We start from the raw sequence: 25,065 nt of genomic DNA on the forward strand, positions 1-25,065 counted from the left end.
CCCAAGAGAAACAGAACCTCATGTGAAAGTATGCATGTGTGTGCCTGCGTATGCACGTGTGCCCTGTTGTGCCTTTGTGCACATGTGCCCCTGCATGTGCCCCTCTGTGCCTGTGTGTGCATGTGTCTCTCTGCCTTCAAGAGCATGTGTGTAACTGTGCCTATGTGTGTACCTCTGAGCCTGTGCACATGTGTGCCTGTGTGTTCCTTGTGCACATGTATGTGGAGCAGGATGGAGTTTTAGGTCCAGCCCAGGAGAGGAGGACTCACTGTTTCTCCCTGCATACAGAGCTCATAGGTCCATCTCTGCAGACCCCAAGTGCAAGCAGCAGAGGCAAAAAGGCCACCAGGTCCAGGCCAGGGTCACCATGGAGGTGTAAGAAACCACCCCAGGAGGTTTCACACAGGCCTGGGACAGGCTCTCATGCCCCTGTGTCCACAGGAGACTCCAGTCTAGGGTGACCAGCACCTGGGGCCATGTGCTCCAAAGCTGTAGGGCAGAGGGTTGGCTGCTGGGGGTTGGCGTCACCACTGACCAGGAAGGGCCCGGTCGGGAGGCCAGCGCCTACTCCCATTCTTCCTTTGCTCAGATGCTGGCTGGATGGCACAGCTACTATAGGCTGCAGCCCATGGGGTGCCCCTCCCTCTGTCCCCAGGCCTGGTCCCCAGGGCCCTTTGACAGACCAATGTGTGGAGAGCGGAGAAACCTGCCAACCCCTGAGTCCACAGAGCCCCCAGACTACCAAGGGGCCTCGAGGCCTCCTGAAGGTGATGTCGATCTGGGCCAGAAATAGTTTCCCAATTCTGGTGCCATGGAGCGGGAGAGAGTGGGCAGCATGGCCAGGGGGCTGGGAGTGTGGGCAGGGCCTGCCTCTGCTCCCCCCTTCCCTCCACAGCCCATCTTGGAAACAGCTACCAGGGCCTGGGGTGTCCTGGATGCCCCAGGGCAGGGGTTTTAGCAGGCTCAGGGCCACTACAGGCTTGGGGACCACAGAAGTTTGGGGGAAGATGTGCAGGGCCCAGGCCCTCCCTCTTCCCCACCCACTCCAGAAACACCAGCCAAATTCCTCTTGCCAGGCCCCCAACAGCCTCTCCCTCTCCTGCCTGTTGTATGTGCCAGGAGAGACAAGGAACTCTCATATGTGCACACACACACACCTCATTCTCTCCCCAGCTTGTCTGCTTCTGAATTATACCCACCCACCCGCTAGCCAGCAGGGGTCCAGGACACGAGCACCCTCCAGCCCAGGGGCCTCTGCCTTCTGTGAGAGAGGCTGGGGAGCTGCATGGGCCTAGGGGCACACAGGGTGACAGCAAGCCTGCCACTCCCACAGCACCATGGGATAGACGTGGGGCACAGCCTCAGCCTCACAGGCAGCTGTGTCCTATTCAGCCCTGGCCACACAGCTCGAAGTGGAGTCCTGTGGGACACAGGTATACCAAGAGGTGGCCCAGCCCCTGCAGGGACAGTCCCAGCCTCATCCCAAGTGGGCTGAGGGGTCCTCAAGCCTCCATACCCTGTGGCCCAGGCAGCATCATTTGATGCAGGAAGAGCTGCCCCACACAGGCATTTTGTCTCCGCGGCTGTTGGAGGCCACAAAGGGCTACCCAGAGCCAACAACCCTGAGCACCCTGCAGCTGGAGCAGCACTGACTCATGACAATAAACAGAGCTGCCTAGGGAGCTGCTGGGGGATGGATGCAGGCACTGCTCCTACACGCTGTGGGAAGGGGCAGGCTGCAAAGACCCAATGCCTTCCCTCAGCTGCCACACACACATGTGTACATGCCTGCACATGTATAACCCACAAACCTAACTGTACACATACATGCACATGTGTGCACCCCACAAATTACACATGCATATATGGACACACATGGACACCCCCACAAATCACACACAAACACACACATGCATGTGTGCACCCATAAGCCACACATGAACGTGCACATGTGAACATACCTCCACAAGCCATACAGTACACACACAGGCACACATGTGCACACACAAATCACATGCACATTTGTACACATGAATGTGCACACACAATACCCAAATTTCACAACTGTACATATGTGTGCAAGCCACACACATGAGCACATGCACACCTCCACAGATCACACACATATTCACACACCCCACACGTGTATGTACTCCCTCTCACATGCTGAAACCCATACACACCTGCATACAGATGCATACAGGTACACTGTCACAACACATTTGTGCAATCACACTCAGACCCACACTCACACTCGCTCAACATACATAAATGCACACACACTCACAAACACATGCACACATGCACACGCTCATGCCAGTCAGCAGCACCCCAGTGGTGCGGGCACTGAGGGAAGGCTGACCTCTCCCTCTGGGGGTCCATCCCCCACCCGTCCAAGAGAGGGCCCAGCATGGAGGCCCTGGCCCTGTGGGACAAAGCCAACAAGAAGGGTGGAGTTGGGAGCAAGGTGACCTGGGAGTTGGGGGCTGCCCACCAGGGACTGGGAGCAGGCGAGAGCAAGCGACTGGGCCCCAGAACTTACAGATCGAAGACCAGGTAGTGGAACCCTTCCTCGGAGATGCTGTCGTGCAGGCGCACTGTGGGGACAGGAGAGGCCTGAGGGCTGGCTGCTGCCCAGGCTGCCTGCCCACCCACCCATGCCACCCTGCACCTCTGCGCCAGGCCAGGCTCTCCCGGAGGGCCCAGGGGTGGTGGCAGGGCCCCTCTCAGCCCCCAGCTGCTGCCCCCAGATGCCACAGAGAGCAGCAGGAGGGGCCGGGCTGGGGGCTTCTCAGCAGAGGAGCTGCAGGTCTCCATCAGCCTCTCAACACAGGCTGAGGGGCAGGGACACTGGACGGAAGACAGCCGCCCCCCATGCCCCCAGCCTGGGAGGCATCACTGCCAAGGCTCAGCCCTGTTCCCTTCCTGCCCTGAGCCTGAAACAACACCTGGTCAGGTGGCCAGGGTTGAAGAGTGGGTGTGTGAACAAGTGAGTTAGTGAGTGAGCGAGAACGCGCAGCTCTGAGGTGGACTCTGTGTAAGAGCCCCCCGACTGGAAACCTCCCCGTGGAGACCCCCACCCCAGCAGGGGCTGAAAGAAGAAAGCAGGGTGTGGACACTGCCCCCTGCACTGGGTCCCCCTGGCCGCAGGTCTGGGCTGAGTGCTGGGCGATGCCCCAGCCATCCTGAGCTCACCCAGGCTCAAAGGGATCACGAGGTGTGCTCCAGGCTGAGACCCCGGGGGCGCCACTCCCAGCTTCTCCCATGGTGTTGGGCACCCACTCTGCCCACGCCCTCCCTTGCCACTGCCCACTCTCAGCGGACAGCATCCCTTCGTGAGGCCCATGCAGTCTTCACACCAGGAGCCCAGCTGGGCCAAAGCCAGGCACTCAGGGCGGCCCTGCCTTGTGGTCAGGGCATTTGCCCACGAGGGGCAGCCCCTGGCCCTGGGATCTCATCCCCACACCTGCTCCCTTGCCTGGTCTGTGTCTGTCTCTGCTTGAGGGTGCAGCCAGCCATCCCCACTGTGCCCTCCCCAGCCCGGCCAGGCTCTCACGCATTGACATTTTCAAGGCCCACATCCTTTGCCAGCTGCCTGGGCTGTGGTCACCTCTCCCTCAGGGGCATCCTGGAGACCCTCAGCCATGCAAAGCCCTGCTGACCTCCCTCCTGCCCGCAAACCAGCCTGGCACCAAACCCCAGCACCCCCCACCCCAGCCAGAACATGACTCCGCCAGGCTGGCCTTGCCTCCCTAACGCACAGTGGACCCCTGCTCCCAAACTCACCTCTGGGACGCTCCTGTGAAATCCCTCACCCACTCCTTTGTGGTGGGAGTCAGCGCCAGCCCCTCTGAGCAGCCTTCCCACCCAGCTGCCTCCACTCCAGCTCCAAGCAGAGAAAGGCCCTGGACCTACCCCTACCTGCCAGCCCTGCAGGCAGGCCCTGCAGAGGGAAGGGACACTCCAGGGGCCCTTCTTGCCTCCCATGCAGGGGAGCCCCAGGGATCCCCAAAGCCAGGTCCTCTGGGTGGAGGCCACCCACCCCAGACCCTTGAGAGGGAGTGGGCTCCCAGGCCCTGCCGGCAGGTCCAGCCTCCTCACCCAGGACACTAGGGGTCCACAGGGGCCAAGGAGTAGGCATGTGAACACTTTTCCTTTTGGCTTCTTAAAGTATTTTTAATATTTAAGAAATAAGTGCATATTATTTTTATGGCTGGGGAGAAAACCTACTTAGCACATCAGACCTGTGATTTCACAGACAGGGCTTAACAAGTGAGCTGTCACAGAATCACTGAAATAAAACACTAAGTAAACAGTGGTATGCAGAGGCGGCCCGTGAAGTCCAGGAAGCACCTCTGAGGATCCAGTCTGGGAGCTCCAGGGGTGCACAGCATGCGGGACCGGGGACACACCTCTCTGATGGGGCCTTAGCTCCTCCAGGCTTTCACCCCGAGTCCCAGGGTGGGGCCTCTTGTAGGGGTCCATCCACCCCTCTAAGGAGCTTCTCAGAGACCTCCTTGGACCCCTGCACTGCCCCTCAGTGGGGCAGGCCCGTGCCATGTGCTGGGACCGACAACACCCTGAGCACCGGAGCCTGGCAAGCTACCCTCCCCGCCCCACACTGCCCTCCTCATTTTGGTGGGAGGTCCTCCCAGGGCCACCATCATGGCGCCCACCTGCCCAGCTTGTGGGCAAACTGCCTGGCAAGGGAAGGGGTTCCAGCCCCAAAAACAAGCAGATGGGGCTCTGCCATCACTGATCCAGGCCAAGGGAGAGGATCAGTGTGCAAAGGGGAGGCTGGTGAGGTGGAGGCTGGGGAGAGGCTGGAGGGACATTGTGGGGGTAGAGCTGGGAGGAGACTGGGGTGGGGCAGGCCTGGGTGCTCTGTCTCTGCAGCTGCTTCTTGGGGCCCACTTCCATGCCACCCACCCAATGTGACATCCCTGTGCTCACCACGGGAGGGGAAACATACCCAAGTCCTCTGATGCCCCTCCTTTAAGGTGGGACTTGGCTCCCTGCCCTGGTGTGGCCTTCAAATAAACAGAACAAGGGAGGGTGACTGCACAACACCTCCAGATGAGACCATGAGAAGGCAAGGCTGTTTCTCCAAAACCAAACACAGAACAGGGCCCTGTAGTTCACTGCTGGGTATGTGCACAAAGACGGAAAGCAGGGGCTCAGACTCCCCAGCTTCCTGGCAGCATTGGTCACATGGCCAACAGGTGGAAGAAAGCCCAGTGTCTGAGGATGGCAATGAACATGCCAGCTGTAATGTGCACACAGACTCCAAGGAAGTTAAGTTCTAATACAAGTTACAGCTCGGATGACCCCTGAGGACACTGCTGAGTGAGACCAGCCCATCACAAAGAGCCAACAGGCCACTCGCATCCCTGACGCTCCCAGAGGCGCCAAATTCAAAGAAGTGGAATGAACAGGGCTCCTGAGGCCTGGGCAGAGGGGCTGGCATGCTGTACAGTGGTCACAGCGTCTGTGGAGGCCGATGGGAGCGCTTTGGGAACTGACAGTGGGGATGGCAGTGCATCCTTAACACCACCAAGCTGTGCACTTACAGGTGCTAAGGTGACTGAGACTGCGTGTGGCCTACCCAAAGTGACTGAGACTGTGTGTACTCTACCTAAAATTTGGAGACCACATGTGCCCTATCCCACCTTGAGAGAAAGCATTGTGCTCCCTGTTCTGCCTCCCTCTCTGTCTCTGTCTCTGTGTCTGTCTCTCTGCCGTCTGTCTCTGTCACTCTGTCTCGCTCTGTCTCTATTATCATGCACTCTGGGGCCTGCTACCATGTCTTGAAGATACCCAGTCACCCTGAGAAGGCACCTGCCATGGAGGGACACAGGACACAGGCCCTGCCCACAGCCAAGTCAGGGAGCCATGTGGGCAGCAAACCAAGGCTCCAGGCTGACCTCAGAGCCTGGAGTCCTGGCCAGTGTCCACCACCAGCAGCCCCTGAGCAGCCCCAGGCCCCAGGCTTGGGGGGCCCTGTTGTGTTGTTGCTGTCTTGAAATTCTTAAATTTTGACCCAAGGGCCCACATTTTCATTTTGCACGGATCCCACGAAGTATGCAGCAGCCCTGCCCACCCAGCTGCACTGCCCCAAATCCACAGAAATGGAGAAAGTCAATGCATGTGGGCTGAGCCTGGGGTGATTTGTGGCGCAGCATGGATGACTGATACATGGGTGAAGTCCTTCGAGGGCACTTACGCTCCGTTGCACACATGAGAACAGGTCTCAGAGAAGTCAGCTGCGAGCTTGTTGGTGAGGATGCCCGAATCTGGCCTCGGCACCCAGACTCAACAGGGCACCCCGGAAGTGGACCCCAGCCAGTGCCCTGCTCACTACACCAATCATCCCAGCTCCCCCAGGCGGCCCCTGGGGAGACTGAGGCTCCTTCCTCGCACATCCTAAGCAGGCCAGGGTGGAAACGGGAGCCCCCCAGAGCTCCTACCCCCTGAATGGGTCCCAACTCCCACCCAGGGGGCCTGGAGCATCCTGTCCAGGTGCAAGGGGCTCCTCTCAACCCCCCACCCACACCTCAGAGAGCCTCTCCTGAGTCTACAGAGAACCCCATCTCAGCGCTACCTCCCAAGTCCTTGGGCCTCCTGTCTGCACCCTGTGTCTCAGCGCTGCCTTCCCTGCATCCTGGAATGAAGCTGCTACAAGGGACTGTCAGCCCAGTAAGAACTGACCCTGAATGCTCTTAGAACCTGTAATTGGGCAGGGCAGGGAGGCATCTTGTTGAAACACCATCCAAAACACTACCCAAAGAATGCCTGAGTCATCTACCGTACACACGGGAGACCTGAAAATCACTCAGAATGGGGACCCACCCTTTGCTCGTACTCAGCAGAGCAGGGGAGGGGCTGGAATGGGGATGCTGCCTGCCAGGGGCACCAGGAAAAAGGGTCAACAGGTTCCTGGTATCTGGTCCTACGTGAATGGGCAACAGGCCAGGTACAGAGGTCCACAGGCCTGCCGACTGCTGATGTCCCCAGGCCGTGAAGAAGGGCCTGGGGTCCCACAGACACCTGCATCAGAATTGCCTGGCAAAGATTCCAGTTCCTGGCCTGCCCCCGGCCTCCAAGTCAGGCTCTCTGGGGGCAGGCCAGGAATCTGCAAGCCAGGGATTCCAAAAGACTCAGCCTTGAGGGTCTGCTGCAGGAAAGTGCAGGGCCCAGGCCCACCCGCAACCCACACAGAAGGCCCCCCAGGGACTGAAGCCCTGGTCTGGGTGTGGCATGGATGTTCCAGGCCGGCTGCTCCACACAGCATGGTATTCCATCCGAACAGTCCTGGGCCCCACCCTGGCACAAGCAGCAAAATTTTGGCAGGAGGAGACTAGGAATCCACCCTGACAATTTCCTGGGGTGCCTCTGAGCCACCGTCCCCCCACACCTTCTGGTGGCTTCCCAACACAGCAAAAGGCCCTTCAGAAGCCCATGAAGGGACCAGAGGTGGAGGGTGGGTGGCAGCACGCAGGCTGCTGCACAGAGGCCACAGGCACAGGGGTAGACACGCACTGAGCCAGCAGGCGCAGGCTGGGGGCCCTGAGGTCTGCAACAACCTCTTGGGTCTGGGTGGCTCCTGTCACCCACACAGGCTTGGTCTGGGGTGTCAGAGGAAAGGGATACCCCGCGGGCAGGCATGGAGCTTGGCAGCTCGGCCTCCCTGCAGGCAGAGGCTCTCCAGAATCCGACCTCACACCTGGGCAGAGGCTGGGCCTGGTGTGGCTTTGACCAGTTCATTTTCCCAACACTCTTCTTTGTATCAGGCTGTCCCTTGGCTTTTCTGAAGCCACAGAACATGTAGGCTCCTGTGGTTTCAACCAGAAACAGCTCAGAGGCACTGAGGGTGGGGAGGGGCCTGTCCAGACCAAGCCTGGCCTCCATCTCCCACAGGGGCTGCCCCATACCCCAAGAATCCCTCCAGGCCAGGCCACCTTCCCAGGGGCCTTAGGGCGACAACAATGGAAACAGAAAGGAGACCTTGCAGGGTCTCTCTGATAATCCCTGGAAGGGAAGGCTGCTTGCTTCCCAGGAGAGGTGAGTCCTGCCCGCACCCACCCCAAGGGCCGCTCACCAATGTTGGAATGCTTCAGAAGGCGACAGATGCGAGCCTCTCTCTCCAGCTTCTGGTGATCTGGGGACAGAAAGGGACATGGTGTCACCTTGTGCATCAGCAGCCTGTGACCCCCATACCCGGCACCCCCAGACCACTCACCCAGTGCCAGACAGAGCCGTGGCCAGGACGTGCCCACCCTCCCCACACCCGCCACAGCGTCTGCCTGGGTGGCGGGCCGCCCTGGGCCAGGAAGAAGTCTCCGCGGGAGGGGCCCCCGGGAGGCTGGGAGGGTGCTAAGAGCTGCCAGGACTCTCCTAGGTGATTCGAAAGAGAAAACGCCCACGTGAGCAGAACAGACAGCGCGACAGCGCCGACTTAATCTGGCACTCATGTGTCCTAACTCCACGCTATTTGGAGCTTCTGCTGTTGCTTAATTTGTTCTTCGCAGGTGGAAGGGGCTGGCAGAGCAAAGCTGTCTGCCGGGTGGGGGTCCGACGGGCTCGAGGGTTCAGAAGGACCTCCCGGGCTCTGATTGGAGACCTAGGGAAAGGGCGCATGACCTGAAGCCCCCCACCACACCGGAGCACAAATCTACCCAACACGTCCTGAATTTCGAGGGGCATGGTAGGTTTATGCAACGCTGAAGGAGGAGGCCTACAGGCCTCAGAGGGAACTCGCTCCAGGACTGTAGAATAAACCCGAGGCGGAGCGGAAGCGGCCCACAGCCCCGCCCACAGCCCGCGCCCCGCCTCCTCTCGACCCCACCACAGCCTCGCCCCGCCCCGGCGCCGGCCCCGCCCACAGCCCCGCGCGCCCTCCCCACTGCCCAACCCCAAGGCCCCAGCCTGTGCCTCGTAACCGCCCCCACCCCCGCCTCCACAAGGTGCAGGACCTCAATTCCAGAGGCTGACCACACTTGGGACCGAGCAATTTATCTGCCAGAAATTTTACATTTCAAACAAACAAGGCACCAGGTGGGTTTTTAAATCTGATAGAAATTACAATACCAAAACAGAAAAAATCCACATTTCCACCAGCCAGAGAATGCAGAAATAAATGTGGCTGTCGTCATACAATGGGACATACCCGTCAACGTGTGCTGTCACCGCTACATCCCAACATGAGGCTGCGTGAAAAAGGCCAGCCACAGAGGAAGACCCCAGTGTGTTTTTGTTCACCCACAAAGCCACACACCACTGCCCATATGTGTGGCCGAACCATGCAGAAGGTGTGGGCTCTGAGTTCAGGGTGGCGGCCGCCCCGGACAGGGCCCCAGGGGCCTGGGAGCCCCACCCTGACCCCTGCATGTGCTGAGCCCCTCACAGGGCCTGGGGAACCCACAGGACCACAGGGGCTGCCTGCTTCACCAGCGAGTCCCTGGCCTCCCCCATCAGCAGGACACCCTTAATGTGCTCATCACAGAGCATCTCAGCAGTAAGCTGCTCCGCAGGCCTCCTCAGACCACTGCCAGCCCTAGTCCCCACCTGGGCTTGGGGGTACCCAGCCACCCAAAGGCCCTCCTGCAGGAAGGGAACCTGCTGACCCATTGGGCAGCTCTTCCTGGGCTGTGGGAGGTGGCGCAGGCTCGTGACAGTCCTGAACTCAGACATACCTGCAAACAAGCATGTACCTGTCCCCTGCAGGAAAGTCACTCTTGCACACAGGAACCTCCCCAGGAACACCTCGGTCCATCCTTCCTCCAGGGCCAAGGCTCCAGGAATGCCAACACCTGCCCATGCTGCCCACCTGGCTGCCAATGGTTGGTCACACCAGGCGCGGGGGCACTGGCAGGCTCTGGTGGAAATGCAAGGTGGGGCTGGCTTTTGGGCAGACCCTGGCCCATCTCTCACCCCCTCGCCCCCACCCCACTGTGAGCTAAGACATCAGCAGACAAGCCCTGGTATCTTTAGGAGGAATAAAGATGCCTCAGTAGGAGGATAAATTAAAGGCAATAGCCACAGAACACACAGTGTGGGTTCTCTTATTCCATCTGAGGCTCAAAACAGGCAACAGCTCAGTGGTGTATACATGAGCCCCAGGAAGAGAACAGGGCAGCAGCTGGCACAAGGTCCTTGCAGGGGTGTGGGGAGGGCTAAGGTGCAGGGTAGGGTGGTGGGTTTTTTAATCGTAGTCTAAGAACTTACTACTCTGAACATTTTTCAAACTTAGAGGAAAGCTGCAATAGTCCAAAACCCCATGGACAGGGCTTCTGTCCTTCCACGCACCCATGCAGCTTCCTGAGTATCTAAAAGTAACCCTCCACCCCAACCCCCATGCCCCTGCTTCATGCCCTTTTACCCAGTAACACATTATGTGTATTTCCTAGGAACAAGGACATTCTCTTACATAATCTCAGTGCAGTAAATCAGACGCAGACACAACACTCAAATTTAACCCACAGCCCATTTTCCAATTCTGCCAACAGTCCCAGTAATGTCACAGCAGATCCCCTGGGTGGGGATGGCAGCAAAGCAGCTCACCTGCATGTGGCTGAGGTCAGACGGAGCCCTGGAGGGAAAGTGTATTGCCGGATTTCAGTCACGCATAAAAATCATGAGAATAATGAATGTGGGAACCCATGTTTGCAATGCAAACAACTTTAAGGACTTATTACTGAACCCCACCACCAAGGACAGGGGCTGGCCCAGCCACCCCTTTCTGCACTAGGCAGAGGAGGACGGGGGCCACATGGGCTTCCGAGCTGGGAGGCCCACCTGTGAACAGCATCAGCAGGATGACAGTGCTTCCCTCTGGGGGCAGAATAATGGGTAATTTCATTGCAGTCTCTGTATTTTTTTCTCCAGCTTTGACAACCACCTGTGTTATTTTTATAATTAGGGAAATTATTGTTCCTTTTAAGAAAGAGTTTGACCACGTCTCCATGAACAGGAAGCATTCATTACATATAAGGGCATGTGATACACCTGCCATGGCAACATCTCCCTGAAATGAAAACTCAATGATGCTATCATGTGGCCTCAGAGGGGAGTGAGAAGCCACAGGAAGGCTGGGAGCTATTGCTGCCCAGGCAGGAAGGCCCATCTCAGGACAGGCATGTAGCAGTGGGAAGGGAAGCCAGCTTCCTGACTCTGCCAACCTACTGTGATTATCTTCCTACAAAGTCAGGGAGGTTATTTCTGAATTCCAAATTAACATACTAAACCCCATCAGGGACACAGCTAAGTAAGTCAAACATAAACCAGAGGTGGCCCAGCCCCAAGTTGTCACCAGAGCCTGGAGGACAACCTCACTCCACCCCAGCCCTGGAGGAGCATGCCACACAAGCCCATGATGCTGAGCAAGCCTGTGACCTCTCCAACTTGCTCATTTTGCTGGTCCACCTCCTTCCTGGGGCTCTGGCCTCACAGACCTGCCTAGACCTGGATGCCCACGGCAGTCACCACTGTGCAGGCCTGTGGAGGGAAGGCAGCCAGCCCCTGGGCCACCCCTGCCTGGTGCCAGCTCCTGAGATTCCCCAAAGTGCTCCTGAGTGGCCAGACCCCACCACGAGCACTCCAGGGACATCCTGCTGTGGGGGTTGTGCAGGCCAAGGGACCCTAGGCCACCTTGAGCCAGCTGGCAGTTAGCGCTGTGTTGCAGAACGCTAGTGCATATAACAGAATACGAGACACACCATGTTCTTCCCAGGGGCGCAGCTTCCCCCATCGTTCGGGTCTAGCACTGCCAGTACCACTCTCACGTGCACTGGCTTCCCGACCACACCTCTGACGTGGAGTTTTCCATGGAGGGTCCAGAGGGCAACCTCTGAAACAGGATGTGGGCAGATGCGGGAGGCCGGGAGTGAGGCCAAGCTCACAGGCCAAGCTCCCCCTGGGAGCCCCACTCCATCCTGGGGGTCAGATGGGCCAGGTCCTGGGGACCCAGGGGTACAGGTCTAGGGTGGAAGGAGCTGCTGCAGCAGGGCTGTGAGCCCAGGGACAGCAGGGTCAGGACCCTGATGGGGTCAAGGGGGACATGTGGGATTTGTAGGGGCTTCCCTTTCCTGGGGGAAGCCACGCCTCTGCTGTGACACTCCAGAAGGGAACCCCTGAGCTCAAACATCTCACACACTTGGGCATCTTATGAATCTGCACCCTCACAGAGACTAGCCCAGGCCGCACTCAAGCCTGAGGTAACCAGCTCATTCAGGCTGGAGGCAACGTCACACACACGCATGCACACCTGTTCCCACAAGGGGACTTGCAAAGGCATAAAACCAGCTCTTTATTCCTCCTCCCAGAGAAACGCCCCACAGGTCAAAGCCAGCATGCATTTATGCCCAGTAAAATTGCTTATCAAATAAAACAAAATAAAAAAAACTTATTCAAAGCATCAGCTAAACTGAATCTGCAATTGCCCAGTTGCTCCTTTGCAGCTCTGTGCCAACACAGCCAGCAAGACACTGGGGCCTGGAAGCTTTTCTGGGTTACTCTGCCATGATCTCTGTGCCAGGCCACACTGCACCATGTGTCCCCGAGGTATGGGGGACAGCTGGAGGTGACCTCAGTAGAGCATGCATGACCCAGGCTGGGTGCACACCGACTTCAGTGATGGCAGACTCCAAGGGACCCCAGGACCTGGAAGAGGCTGTGTTGCTTGGGTCTGTCACTGGGCCATGGCAGGCACCCACACAGGTACCACTGGCTCCCTACACGTGCAGGTATTCACCTTAACTCTAGTAACACCCTGAGGGACCACCACGAGGATGCTTAGCCTGTCCTGGTCAGTGTGGCAGGTACCCCCCTTAGCTGAGTGAAGAATGAAAAGAGGCCTTTGAAGGCCATAGGTGGAGTGCAGCCACAGAGACAGGGGACATGAGTGGGTCCCACTGCAGCCTGCAGTGTGAGGGGCAGTCACAAACAAGGAAACTGAGGTACTGCGAGCTGAGACCCCAGGGCCAGGACTTGACCTAGTCCCACACAGAATTACATGCCCCAGCACATGGTGGCCCTCCATGCCACCACCTGCTAATCTGGTGACTCACGGCAGAGCGGGGCTTGGGAGCTAGGAGGACAGGAGGGATGTGCCTGGGCGCCCAGCCCCTCTCCAGCTGCCAGGAGCAATGGCAGTGCTGTTACTGGCAGAAGGACACTGGTGCGCCAGGAGAGGGGGGAGGGGAGGGAAGACAGGAGGCCCACCCATCAGGAGGGGGTGCAATCTCCCCAGCTGCAACCTTCCCTGGTAATGCACAACACCTGGTGACTGGACCCCAGACCCCTGGCACCAGGCAGCAAGCCATGTCCACTGGGGAGCCCCCAGCAGCACAAGTCTCCAGAGGACCTGGCCAGGGATGGCCAGGGACATGGAGATGGCAGCAGGACCACACATCAGAGTGCCAGCTGAGGTTACAGGCAACCATGGAAGCTGCCCAGGGTGCCCCACCAAACCCGGTGGCTCCTGGACACAGAGTCAGTAGGGATCTGAGCACATCAGAGTTAGTGTCCAAGTCATCGTCTCCTTCTGCATGGCAGCAGGGATGCCTGCCGCTCACAGTGAGGCCAGCAGCACCTGGCCATCAGGTCCACGGCAGGTAGGGTGGGCCACTTCAGAGGCCGCTAGGTCTCAGGGACATTGCCCTAAGGTCTGGTGTTCCTTGGCTCAAGAACACAGACCAGGCTCTGCACAGGCCTCTCTAGCTGCCAAGGGCTCCTGGGGAGGTGGGGCTCTTACTACTGTCACCCCCAACCTTCAGATGGGCACAAGGTCCAGAGAGGCTGGGGCAGGGGAGGGAGCTGGGCCACCTGAGGGGGCTGGCACTGGAGCCCACCTAGGGGTGGCCCAGTGGCTCCTGCCATCCGTGCTGTTCCCTGTGGGGCTTCTCCAGCCTTCACTGGGCTGCCATGCTGAACCCCAGCTCGCCCTCCCAGGAAGCATCTCCAGTACTGGGGGCATCGCATCCTGCTTTGTGCCCAGCATACTGCAATGCCTGGGTGAGCATGGCAGAGCGATGAGGAGAGGTAGGGCACTACCACCCAACCCACATGTTTGCTGGCCATGTGGGAGCGGCCCAGCCTCGGGGACCACATGGCAGCTGGGTTCTCAGCTGCGTGGGGTCCATGTGACCTTTCAACTGGTCCCCCATGGGAACAGAGACATTCCAAGCCCCCTCTTCAAGCTCAGAGCCATTGCCCAGCACAGGCACAGCTCATCTTGGAGACAGATGTGGCACCTCGTGGCAGAAGGCCTGGACCTGAGGCCCCTCTGAGGCACTGTGCCCATGCCCAGCCTCGAATGTCCCAGCTGCAGGCTCCCAGATCAGGTCCCCCACCAGGTGGCCCTCCACACCAGGCAGACCAGGCATAGCGCAACCCTCAACCCAGCCAGATCGGAATCAATCAAACATGCAGACGGTGTTCCCCTGAGGGGACCAGGGGCACCCCACCCTCTCTTCACTATGTCCCTTGGCTCCATTTGCTCTGCGTGTGCCCGCAAGGCCTGTATGCCGCGTCCTGCCCCCCAGGCTCTCAGCCTGCGTGGTGTGAACTGCTCTGCCCCTCAGCTGTCCAGGGTCTGCCTCCTGTGCTTGGTCATGCCTGGATCATGCCTGGAGGTGCGTGGAAAGGAGCCTTAAACAAAGTGCCATCCTCTTGAGTCCTCAGTTTTGGCAAGATAGATGGGATGCTGTCACCATAGGGAAGGGTCTCGTCACAGCCCACCCCCAAGACAGCACCAAGGCAGAGACACACTTTTGGTGGTGAGGTGAGCAGAGCCTGCTTCCCAGGCTCACGCAGGGCCAAGGGGCAGCACTCAGCCAGCAGGGTCCTACTCAAACAGGAGGCCCAAGCCCCACAAGGCCTCCAGGACACGTGTTCCCTCCCACCCACCAGCCCCTTCCAGTCATCCATAGTCACTCCTCACCCATGTCCCCACCAGCCCCTCACCCAGCTCAGTTCTTGATTCTTCAAAACTCTTTGCTCCCCTTCAGTTTGCTCATTAGAGAACTACTGTGTGCACAGCCTTGGGCTCTGGGAGGAGAGCAAAGAGACCACACCACCACTAGGCCCAAAGTCAGACTGCAGGGCTGCAGCACCTGGAGGGACAGGAGGGTGGAGCCAGAACCCAGGTCCACCCCCTCTCACCCTGAACTCTCATCTGGGCTGGGAGGTGAGGGGGACTCCCAGGGCGCATCCAGGCAGGGTGGTGCTAAGGGCCACCTAAATTTGGGGAATGGCATACAACCCACAAGGCACACACGTCCATGGATATTTCATACTGGTAACCCAGGCTAGTCCACCTTTTGGGGGTTCCTCATCCCCTCTCAACACTCCTCCACCCAATGGGGTGGGCATAGCTGCTGCCTGAGTTCCCGGAGCATCTGTGTCACCCAGGCCACCAGAAGGGCCACAGAGCTGACCTGCTCTCCACTGCCCAGGCGAGGCTGCCTCCCAGCAGGGGCCACCCAGACAAGGCCAGTCTAGCCTCCTCTCCTTCTCTGCCCCTTCCCTGTTCCCACTTTTCAGAAGCTTTGACTTAGCCTATTTGGTTAATGAATTAATTACAAAAACCTGTTCTCTCAACAGCTATTTAGCATCGCCTGGTAAAATACAAAATATCCAAGTAAATTTAAATTTCAGGTAAGCAACAAGAACTTTGTAGTGTAAGTATGTCCCAAATTCAGATGCATAATAGTTTTCTAGTGTAAGTATGTCCCATACAGCCTGGAACATACTTGTATACAAATTTTTTTCATTGTCTATCTGAACTTCAAATTCAACTGCCAGGTCTAGCAACCCCAGCCAGGATCCATCATTGCTTCCCCTCCCACCCAAGGCCCCCCAGCTTCCCCTCTCCCCTACCTGTACACTTGCTGCCCCCAACTCCTCATAAATCCAGGTCCAGCTCAGGGCTGACACTGGGACTGGGAAGGGGGTGGCCAGAGGGAGGGGCCCACCTGCCTCCATCCCTCAAGTTCCCAGAATCCCTCTTCCCATTGTCCAGGTCCTCAGGAGCACTGACTTAAGAGAAGGCTGGACCAAAAGTTGGTTGGGGGTCTGGGACATACTTATTCTAAAGAGTTATTGTTTATCTGAAACAGAGACATCTTTATACGGGGAGGGGAGGGGTCCCCAGCCAGGAGCCAAGAGCCCTGCAATGAGAGCATCCTGTACTGACCCAGTTTCCCAGTGGAGTTGGGGTTGCCTGTGAGGCCGGAGCAGGAAGGACAGGGTTCTGCTCCATGGGGCTTGGTGCTAGGGCCTCTAGAGCCAACCAGAAAGCTGTTCCATTACACCTTCTGGCAGGGGTGCCCTGCAAGGTGGAAGGGGCCCACAAGGAAGTTGGGGTCCCTGTGGCCAGGACCCTCACTGAACTGAAACCACCTGATGATGTAACTGGCCTGTTGCTGGGCTACCGCTTCCACACCTTTAGGCAATAAGCTATTATTGCACTACACAGAGAGCTGGCCCAGTGCTCTGGGCGGAGGCAGAGATGCTAGTGCTCGACCTACTATGGGGAGAACAAGCCAGGTAACAAACCCTTTCACCACAAAGAACGTTTTGCTGTCAATTTCTTTGGTCACATTGAATCCATAGCGAGCTTGCCCGGGGCTGAAACCCATTGGCAAGAAAGGGCCACAGAGGCCCTTGGGAGCAGGTGGTCCCCAGTGACCAGGAAGGGAGTTAGGGGTGAGCTGGGCATCATCCTGGAGGAGGCAGCGGTGAGCCCTGGATCTCCTCACCCATCACCTCAGCTGACCCACTTGTAAGATGAGCCCCCTACCTGTGAGGTCAGCCTCAGGCCTCACCAGCCCTCAGCACTCCCTGGGTGTGATCTGCAGCGTCCTTGGGGCAGGGAGCCAGTGGCAGGTTGGTTGCTCTGAACAGAGTTGAGGCCCTTCCACTCTGGCTGGGTGCCACAGTGGAGATGAGGGCAGACGAGGCAGCACCCCCTCAGCCTCAGGGTCCAGCCCCCACCTCCCCCTCTTTCTGGGCACCCCCTTGGCCTCCTCCTCCCGACCCAGGGACCCCTCCCGGATCAACAGCTGGGCAGGAATCTCTGACACAGCCTCCTGGGGACAGGGCTGGTCTGGCACACTCCTCAGAGGCCTCCAAGCTGGGAGCCTTTGCCCAGGAGGCTTTCTTTGTTGGAGCACAGATGACCCTTTGGGGGCACAGGTACAGCCTGCTGGGTGACTGCCTGTCTTCAGGGAGTGCTCCAGTCTCCCCACCCACTTCACGCTTCCCTGTGGAAATGCTCCTGAACTTGGACTTCCCAAATGCCGGGGTGGGCAGTAACCGGGTGCCTCCGCTGCAAATTGGCCCTTAGCAGACCCTCTTCTAGACCCTTCTCTGCCCAGTCCCACCAAGCTTCGCCCAGGAGACGGACCTGCCTCCAGCACAGACTGCATGTCTGCTCACTCGCAATGCATCTGGTGCATTCTTGCATTCATTCAGGCCCTGGGCAGTGCAGGAGGCAGGGGTGAGTGAGGTCCTGCCCACATGACCCAGAGGGCAGGTGGGAGACACCACCAGGAAATGAAACCTGGGTGGTCTATGAGGAAGCATCACCAACAGGAGAGGAGCAGCTGCACATTCTATGAAAAGCATTTCCAGAGAGAAGGCAGGTGCAGAGGCCCTGGGATGTGAAAAGGGGAGAGGCCAAGTACCTGAGCAAAGCTCCGGGGCAGAGGCAGGGCTGGGCAGGTGGCACAAAAGGCAGGGGCACTTCCACTTTAGGCCCTCACAGGGCCCCTCTGCATGCTTGCACAGGTCCTAGTCCTCAGGGGCAAGTGACCAATGGGAAAAGGAATCTGCAGGGCTTGGGGTTTCCATGCTGGGTAGGAGGACCCAGGGTGGCTTCACAGAGAAGGGGGTCTGGACATTGTTGTGGGGGGCGGGAAGCACAGAGGGAGGTTTCAGGCAGCACCTCATACCTTACTCCTCCTCTATCCCTCAAGACTCCTCTGAACAAGATACTAGTTTATCCCTATTTTGAGACTGGGGAAACTGAGGTAGAGAGTGGTGAGGCAGGTGAGGAGACCAAACCCACTAGGTTGGCTGCTCCCTCAGCACGGGGTGAGAGTCAGGGTCCCGAGACCATCTCAGCTCACCTCTCCCACTGCTCCCTTAGCCAGGAAAGCCCCAAGGGGCTAAGAGTGTGTAAGATCTCCAGGCCTTGCGGGGAGGCAGGAGTTTGCTTTTGTTAGAGAAACACACTGGACATTGTGGCGGAGAGATGGGGGCCTATACAGACGGAACACATGGAGCGGCAGCTACTGACCATGGAAATGGGCTCATTCCAGCTTTTTCTCTGTACTGGGGGACATCTGACATTTTCCATAATAAAGAGTTAAACAGAAAAAAATGCCAAGTCCTCCTCAGGGCTGTGCAGCACAGAGGACTGAGTGTGGAGGCCAAGCAGGGGACTCCCAGCTTCCTGGGGCTGAGAGGGGTCCTGCGGGCACCATCAGGAGAAGGCTGGCCCCTTTGACCCCCAGGGGCCCTGGCAGGCAGCCCTGCCTCCCACCACCCATCCCAGGCTGCAGACAGCATGGAAACTGAGGCTGAGCGCAGGGCTAACAGGAGCCCCAGGAATCCTCAGGGGCCCAGCCTTGGGAATTCAGTGGCAGAAGCAGGCTGTTGGTCAAGAAGTGGGCAGGAGAAAGACCGGGTGGTAATCATGGTTCTTGCCTGGAATTTCAGATTTCCACTACCCCGGATCCTCTGATATGTAGAATACTTTGAGGTATAAACAGGGGAGGAGGTTACTTCAGGGAAGCTGTATGATTCTGCACAGACATACCCAGGTGGTATTCTGCTTGAGCCTCACCAACTCCTATTCATCCTTCAGGACCCATCCAACTGCCCAGTGCTCTCTGCGGTGCTCTCACCCAGCATGTAGACTTGTCTGGCTTATGTGAGTGTGTGTGCTCACTATGTGGGAGGGGTTAAGCAAGCCTGTGGATGAGAGAGGCTTGTTACCATGTTACCTTTAACACTGACTTTGGGGCACAGCCTGTCCTGGTGTACCCTGGGGCTGCTCTGCAGGCCTCTGTGGTGCCCAGGCCTTAGGGAGCCACCTGGAGACCCACAGCACAGCCCACCTAGCCCACCACAAATGGGTCAGGGGAGGCCAGCAGAGCCCTCCACTGTCCCTGGAGCAGCTCCCACAGGCTCATGAATGGTGAGAGATGTAGGGATCTTGTGCTGCTGGGCCCAGTCAGACCTCACACGAGGCATCGAGGACCACATGGCCCACCCTCAGGCAAACCCGACCTCGATGCACAGGGCAGTAGTGCCACAGGCCCTGGAAACGCTCAGTCCTGAAAGCCTGGTGCACAGCAGATGCCCAACAGTGCCCACATGCAGCTCAGTGAATCACACAAGTTGGCTCAGCTGCCTGACTACAGACTCTGCAGACAGGTGGTGGTTTCTAGCACCAAGGCAGGGAGGGATTCAGGCCAGGACTGCCTACAGTTGGGGCATCTTTGGCCAGAGAAGGGGCCTCCCAGTTTGGGTCTGGAAGCTAGTGGGGCTGCCAGCAAGCCCTGGGAGGTGGGGAGTGCTGGCAGAGGTTAGCTCGTGCTCTCTGCCCAGAGGCCACCCGGCCCCCTCCTGTCCGACTCTGGGGTAGAGGTCCCAGGGGGCTTGTGGGACCCTACTCTGAGGCAGCCCAGCCCCTCCACACCCACCTCGGGGATCCCGCCAGACCCCCTCCTCGGATCTGGGCCCCTAGCACCTTTGAGTCTGTGCTCCATGGTCACCTCTCAGGGTGGCACCTCACCCCATGACCAAAGTTCCCACATCCTGCCCCTTACCGTCCCCCCAGCCCCGTCGGACTTCATGAGGGCTCAGAATGGTACCACTCAACAAAGGAGCAGCAGTGAGGGGCAGCGGGAAGCCATGTGCCCAGGGCCAGCTCCAGGCCAGCACCCCACTCAGTCCTGCAGGCCCAAGAGCCTCCCAGCTCAGGCAGACTGTCCACTTGTGGAAGACCACAAAGGGCAGAATTGGGAAACCGGCTTCGAGCTCCACGAGACCCAAACAGAGTGAAGGGGCAAACCCACAGATGAGGGACACACGGCCAGGCCACCCCCAGCTTTGAAGCCAGTGCCATCTGCACCGGACCCATGCCAGCACAGCCAGTGCAAGCCTACCTCTGGCCGACAGCTTCTTGGTGTTGATGATCTTAGCTGCATACTCGTGGCCGGTGCAGAGCTTGACGCAGCGTCGGACCACAGAGAAAGCCCCCCTGGGGAGGAAAATGGGGAACAGAAACAGACAGACACACACAGAGAGAGCCAATTAATCTCCCCATGAAGACCCACACCCAGCCATGCTGGCTAGGCCTCAGGCAGAGACTTGTGCAAGGAAGGCGCACCCGTCCCACCTGGACCAGTCAGGGAGGCCCTTCCCCTGGCAGATGGCAGAGCTCAGCCGTTGCACACCTGGCTTCTGTCTGGCCTCAGAGTCCTGGTGGGTCAGCTGGACCAGAGACCTGGCCTCTCCCCAGAGTCCATGAGGCCCAGAGAGTCCTCCCCAAAGAATAAACAGTAGCCTGGCTACAGATGCAACGCAGATGCATGCACACCACAGGCCCCATGGAAGAAGAGGCATCACATCCTTAAGTAGCAAAGCAGGAGAAGCCGGGATCCACCACCTCCACAGTTCCCATCACAGGAGAGGCTGCGGGTTCCCAGAAAAAGAGGCATTTACACACCTACACCATGGTGCTTCTGAGGGCAGGTGTGGGAATCCCGGCAGAGTTGGGTACTGCCCTGAGCCCATATAGCCACAAACACTGGCCTCCGGGGGAGGAAGGGTTTGCAGGAGTTGGCCAAACACACCAGGCCAGACCAAGCCCTGGCCCCAAGGAGCAGCCGCGTGAGTCGTGTGTGGGTCCCGACCACTCCTGGGGTGCAGGTGGGAGAAGCCTGGGCCCCTTGGGGCTCCATAGCTTTAAACCACCATTGGTTTAATTTGATTTCAGATAATTTTCTAGGAACCTTAGACCAGCACATGAAAGACACGGCCAAACTAGGAAATGCCTCAGGAAGGGTCTTAGTCCAGACAGGAAGCCTCCAGGGACCATCCACCTGGCCAAGCTGTGGAGCCGCCACCGGGCACCCCGCTCTGCCACCAGCTGCATGACAGCAGCGTGCTGCTTCTCCTGAAGCAGAGTCCACACAGGGAACACTGCTGTGCAGCTGCCCACCTGCTGCATGGCAGGTCATCATGGGATCTGCACCTGCTGCCACCTCATCGGCCACTGTGCAGGTGCTCCATCACCCGGCGTCCTTGATAAAGCCTGGACAGGAGGACCGCCTCTCTGAATAAGCCCATCCGCCACCTCAGAGAGACCTAGGGTTAATCTTACTGAGGCTACAAGCATTCTCTAAAGGACACGTCAGCAAGCCCCAAGCCCACCTTTTCCCTGACCCCTCCCCTCAAAAGCCCACCAAGAAACCTGGCCATAAAAAGCCAATCAGCCTGCAAGAGAATGCTTTCGTTGTTCTGCTCCCCATAACAGAGGGGTCCCTCTCAGGTTTAGCAATAAATCTGCATGGACTATGGAGTTTGTGTCCCTTCTTTCCCCTTCAGTTCTTACCAGCCAGGAGGGGCACGTGGGCAGTGGGGAGAGCAGGGCAGCTCCTCCCCAACACTGGCTGGGACTGTTCCAGCTTACTGCTAACTGCTTATGAATGCTGTGAGATTCTGAAGTGGGGTGAGGAGGCAGCAGGAAGAGCTCGCACCACCCCGGGGGCAGTGGCAGGCCCCACGGAAAGGAAAAGAACACCTCACAAGCCTACTGTTTTGACCACTTTTCCACCCAGTAAGAGGAGGGGAGGTTTCTGTCCACCCAGCAACAGCCCAGCCAATGAGACTGTTACAACCAGATAAGGAGTAGCTGTGACGTGTGGGCCTCCCACTTTCCTCCAATGGGTTTTCTGCTAAGTACAACCCCTAATTCCCCCTTTCTCTATAAAAGAGCTGTCTCTGCTCCAGTTTCTGGATTTGTCTCAGTGTCTTGTCCTGAGTTGCAGTTCTCTGCTGTTCCTGAAAAAACACATTTTGCTGGTAAAATAACTGACAGCTTAATTTTAAGGTTAATACTGTTAATCTCTCACTGTGCCTAACTTCCAAATTAAACTATCACGTGTATGTAAAGGAAAAGACAATACATATAGGGTCTGGTACTACCCAGGGTTCAGGCAGCCTGTAAGTCAGGGAGAGGAAATCCCAGGGCAAAATACCTCTAAAAACCAAAATCAGTCAAAGGGAAAAATAAAGTTTAAAATCTGTTTATTGCTCACAAACTGCAGTGCCAGGCTGACTCTCTCAGCAGAAGTCAAAACCCACCCTCCACTCATGTCTCAGGTACAGATAAGCCCCCTTTGCCCAGGTAATTACCCATTGACATGGAGATGAACTCTCCACCCCTGAGGAATGATGCAAATGCACTAAAGCCATACTTTTTTCCACCTCTGAATGCCTATTGATATGCAGATGTCTAAAGCCAGGCAAGTTATTCTGGAAATACTACAATTTTACCCACAGGCCACCCCTCCAGAAATCTTGCCTTACAATTTACTCCTTCTGACAAAACTAATGACATACAATAGCAACAGTAATAAAATCATGATAATCCTCAAGCAAGAGGATTCAGCCTATGCAGATTAAGTAAATGTACTTTACAGCACAGTCTCTCACTAAACACAACATATGTTTCTCTACTTGTTTACTTAATCCTAACAACCACGCTAGATTGCTCACAAAACTTTTACCAAACATTAGACAAAGTCAAGCCTCTCTTTAAGCATTTTTTTCTTGACAAGAGCAACACAATCATAATTCTCAAGCCAGAGGATTCAGCTAGGTTCAAAGTCCCACGCAGATTAAGTCCAAAGCTTGTCCATTCCAGCCATCATGGGGCAGCTGCAGCCAAGAGGGCGCATCCAGGACACAAGGACTATAGAAGCAAATAACCGTGATTTTGGGGGCCACTTTGCTGTTATTCCAGGAATACACAGGAGGCCAGCTTCCAGGCCTTTTCCCCAAGGTGTCAGAAGAGCCAGTTATCACCAGTCCATGTATCAAAATGTCCAGGGCCACATCCATTTTATTTCTAATTGCTGCACCCATCCTTGCAACGCATGTCCAATAAAGTGGGTGCCTAGATCGCTCTCAATCACTGGCAACTGGCCAAAGCCTGCCAAGAGAAGCTCTAGGCCCCTCTTGGTTGGTTGTTGATCTGCACAACGTGCAAGGCACTCCTTCCAGGCTCGGCTGACTTCTTCAAAGGTCAATGGTAAGCCCCACCAATAGGCTACAGCCCACATTGTCTTTTGCCCCACATGCAACAAACACTGATGTAGCCATTGGGCCACATTAGAGGCAGGCTTTTCTTTTAGCCAGCGCGCTGGGCAAATGTGTCTGCTTCAGTATTCCCTGGGGATGCCAAAGGTAAGTGGCCAGTTACATGATATACAGTAGGTGTCTGTGCCACACCACTCCGTGGCCTTTGCATCCAGTTTCTCACCCACCTCTGATTGGTCAGAGCTTTTCGAGCAATGGGCTCCATAGCCAGCAAGGCATGGTACACAGCAGCAGCCAGTTGCTTCTCTATCACGATGTACCTTTCCATAGTTGTGACCAGGCTCCAGTTGGGAGCAGAAGCAGCAGAAGTGGCAGAAGCAGTAGCCTTACGCTCAGGCCATGGGCTAGGGTTGGTGCGTCCAGCAGCAATGGTGGTGCCTCCGCAACCACAAAAGTGTAGACACATGTCCCTCGGTGTGAGCGCCACTTCTCCCCATCATTTCTAGAGCTGGCCCTCCCACAGGTTGCACCCATTATGGCAGATTTCAGGTTCAGAGGAATCCTGCTGACTGCGCCAGATATAAGTCCAGGGAGAGGAAATTCCGGGGCAAAATACCTCTAAAACCAAAATCAGTCCAAGGGAGAAATAAAATTTTAAAGCCGTTTTTTGCTCACAAACTGCAGTCCCAAGCCATCTCTCCTGCTCTAGAAGCCAAAACTGGCCCGCCCCTCACCTCTCAGGTACAGACAAACTGTCTTTGCCCAGAAAATTACCCATTGATATGGAGATGAACTTCTCTCCATCCCTGAGGAATGATGCAAATGCACTAAAGCCACACTTCTTTCCACCTCTGAACATCTATTGATATGCAGATGTACTAAAGCCAGGAGAGATATTCTGGAAATACTATAGTTTTACTCACACAGCCACTGAGGGTCTCGGAAGGCATCCCCTGAGGATAAGGGGTACTAGTATAATCATTTTTTAGATAAAAGTTGGTTAAAAAGTAGTAATCACTTCCTTGGAAAAAAAAATATTACACTAAATCTAATTGACCACTTTCTTAATGATATGTGTTGAGAACCGCACGTTTTGCTTTTTCAGAGCCAGAGAAGTGGGCATCCATGAAGGCATCCAAGGGTGTCCAGGGGTGTTGGGACAGTCAGAGGGTGTGGGGGTGTTGAAGGCGGGGCATGTCCGCAGGGTATGGGGCATTTCTTCTGGGACACTGATGGGTGTGGGGGCATGCACAGGGCCGTCCTGGGGGCAGATGTGGGGTGGGGCGGGGGAAAAGTCTGGGGGGTGTGGGGAAGTCCAGAGATGGGAAAGGGAGAGATGCTGTTTCTTCTCTGTTCCCTTTGATTTATGTGCGTGGGTTACAGTCTCAAGAAACTCATTTTAAGGAGAAAATGGAAAGGATGATTTCTTTTGGCCATGGCATCAGCCTGGGAGGTAGTGCTGGGGACGCCCCAGTCTTTCTGCTGGCCTGGGTTCAAATCCTGCTCCTGCATCCTAGCTGCACCGAGTTGCTCTTTCTGCACCTCAGTTTCCCCACCCAAGGACCAGATGTAGGTAAAATTGTAATATTTCCAGAATATCTCGCCTGGCTTTAGTACATCTCCATATCAACCGGCGCTCAAGGGTGGAGAGATGTATGGCTTTAGTGATGTGCATCATTCCTCAGGGGTGGAGAGAAGTTCATCTCCATATCAATGGATGATTACCTGGGC

General features: G+C 56.9%; 1 protein-coding gene across 10 annotated transcripts in view; it reads right to left on the reverse strand.

Moving 5' to 3' along the window:
- CAMK2B (calcium/calmodulin dependent protein kinase II beta) overlaps window positions 1–25,065 on the reverse strand; it is an 80,749-nt gene that overhangs the window by 25,692 nt on the left and 29,992 nt on the right. For all 10 annotated transcript variants that reach the window (XM_036910265.2, XM_036910261.2, XM_036910263.2 and 7 more), the window contains exons 2-4: window positions 20,175–20,269; window positions 8,099–8,158; window positions 2,543–2,597 (exon numbers count right to left, since the gene is read on the reverse strand). In XM_036910265.2, the coding sequence (XP_036766160.1) occupies window positions 2,543–2,597; window positions 8,099–8,158; window positions 20,175–20,269 (210 nt within the window). The remainder of the gene's footprint in view (window positions 1–2,542; window positions 2,598–8,098; window positions 8,159–20,174; window positions 20,270–25,065) is intronic.

The sequence above is a fragment of the Manis pentadactyla genome, chromosome 7 (assembly GCF_030020395.1).
Source record: "Manis pentadactyla isolate mManPen7 chromosome 7, mManPen7.hap1, whole genome shotgun sequence".
Lineage (NCBI taxonomy): Eukaryota > Metazoa > Chordata > Mammalia > Pholidota > Manidae > Manis > Manis pentadactyla.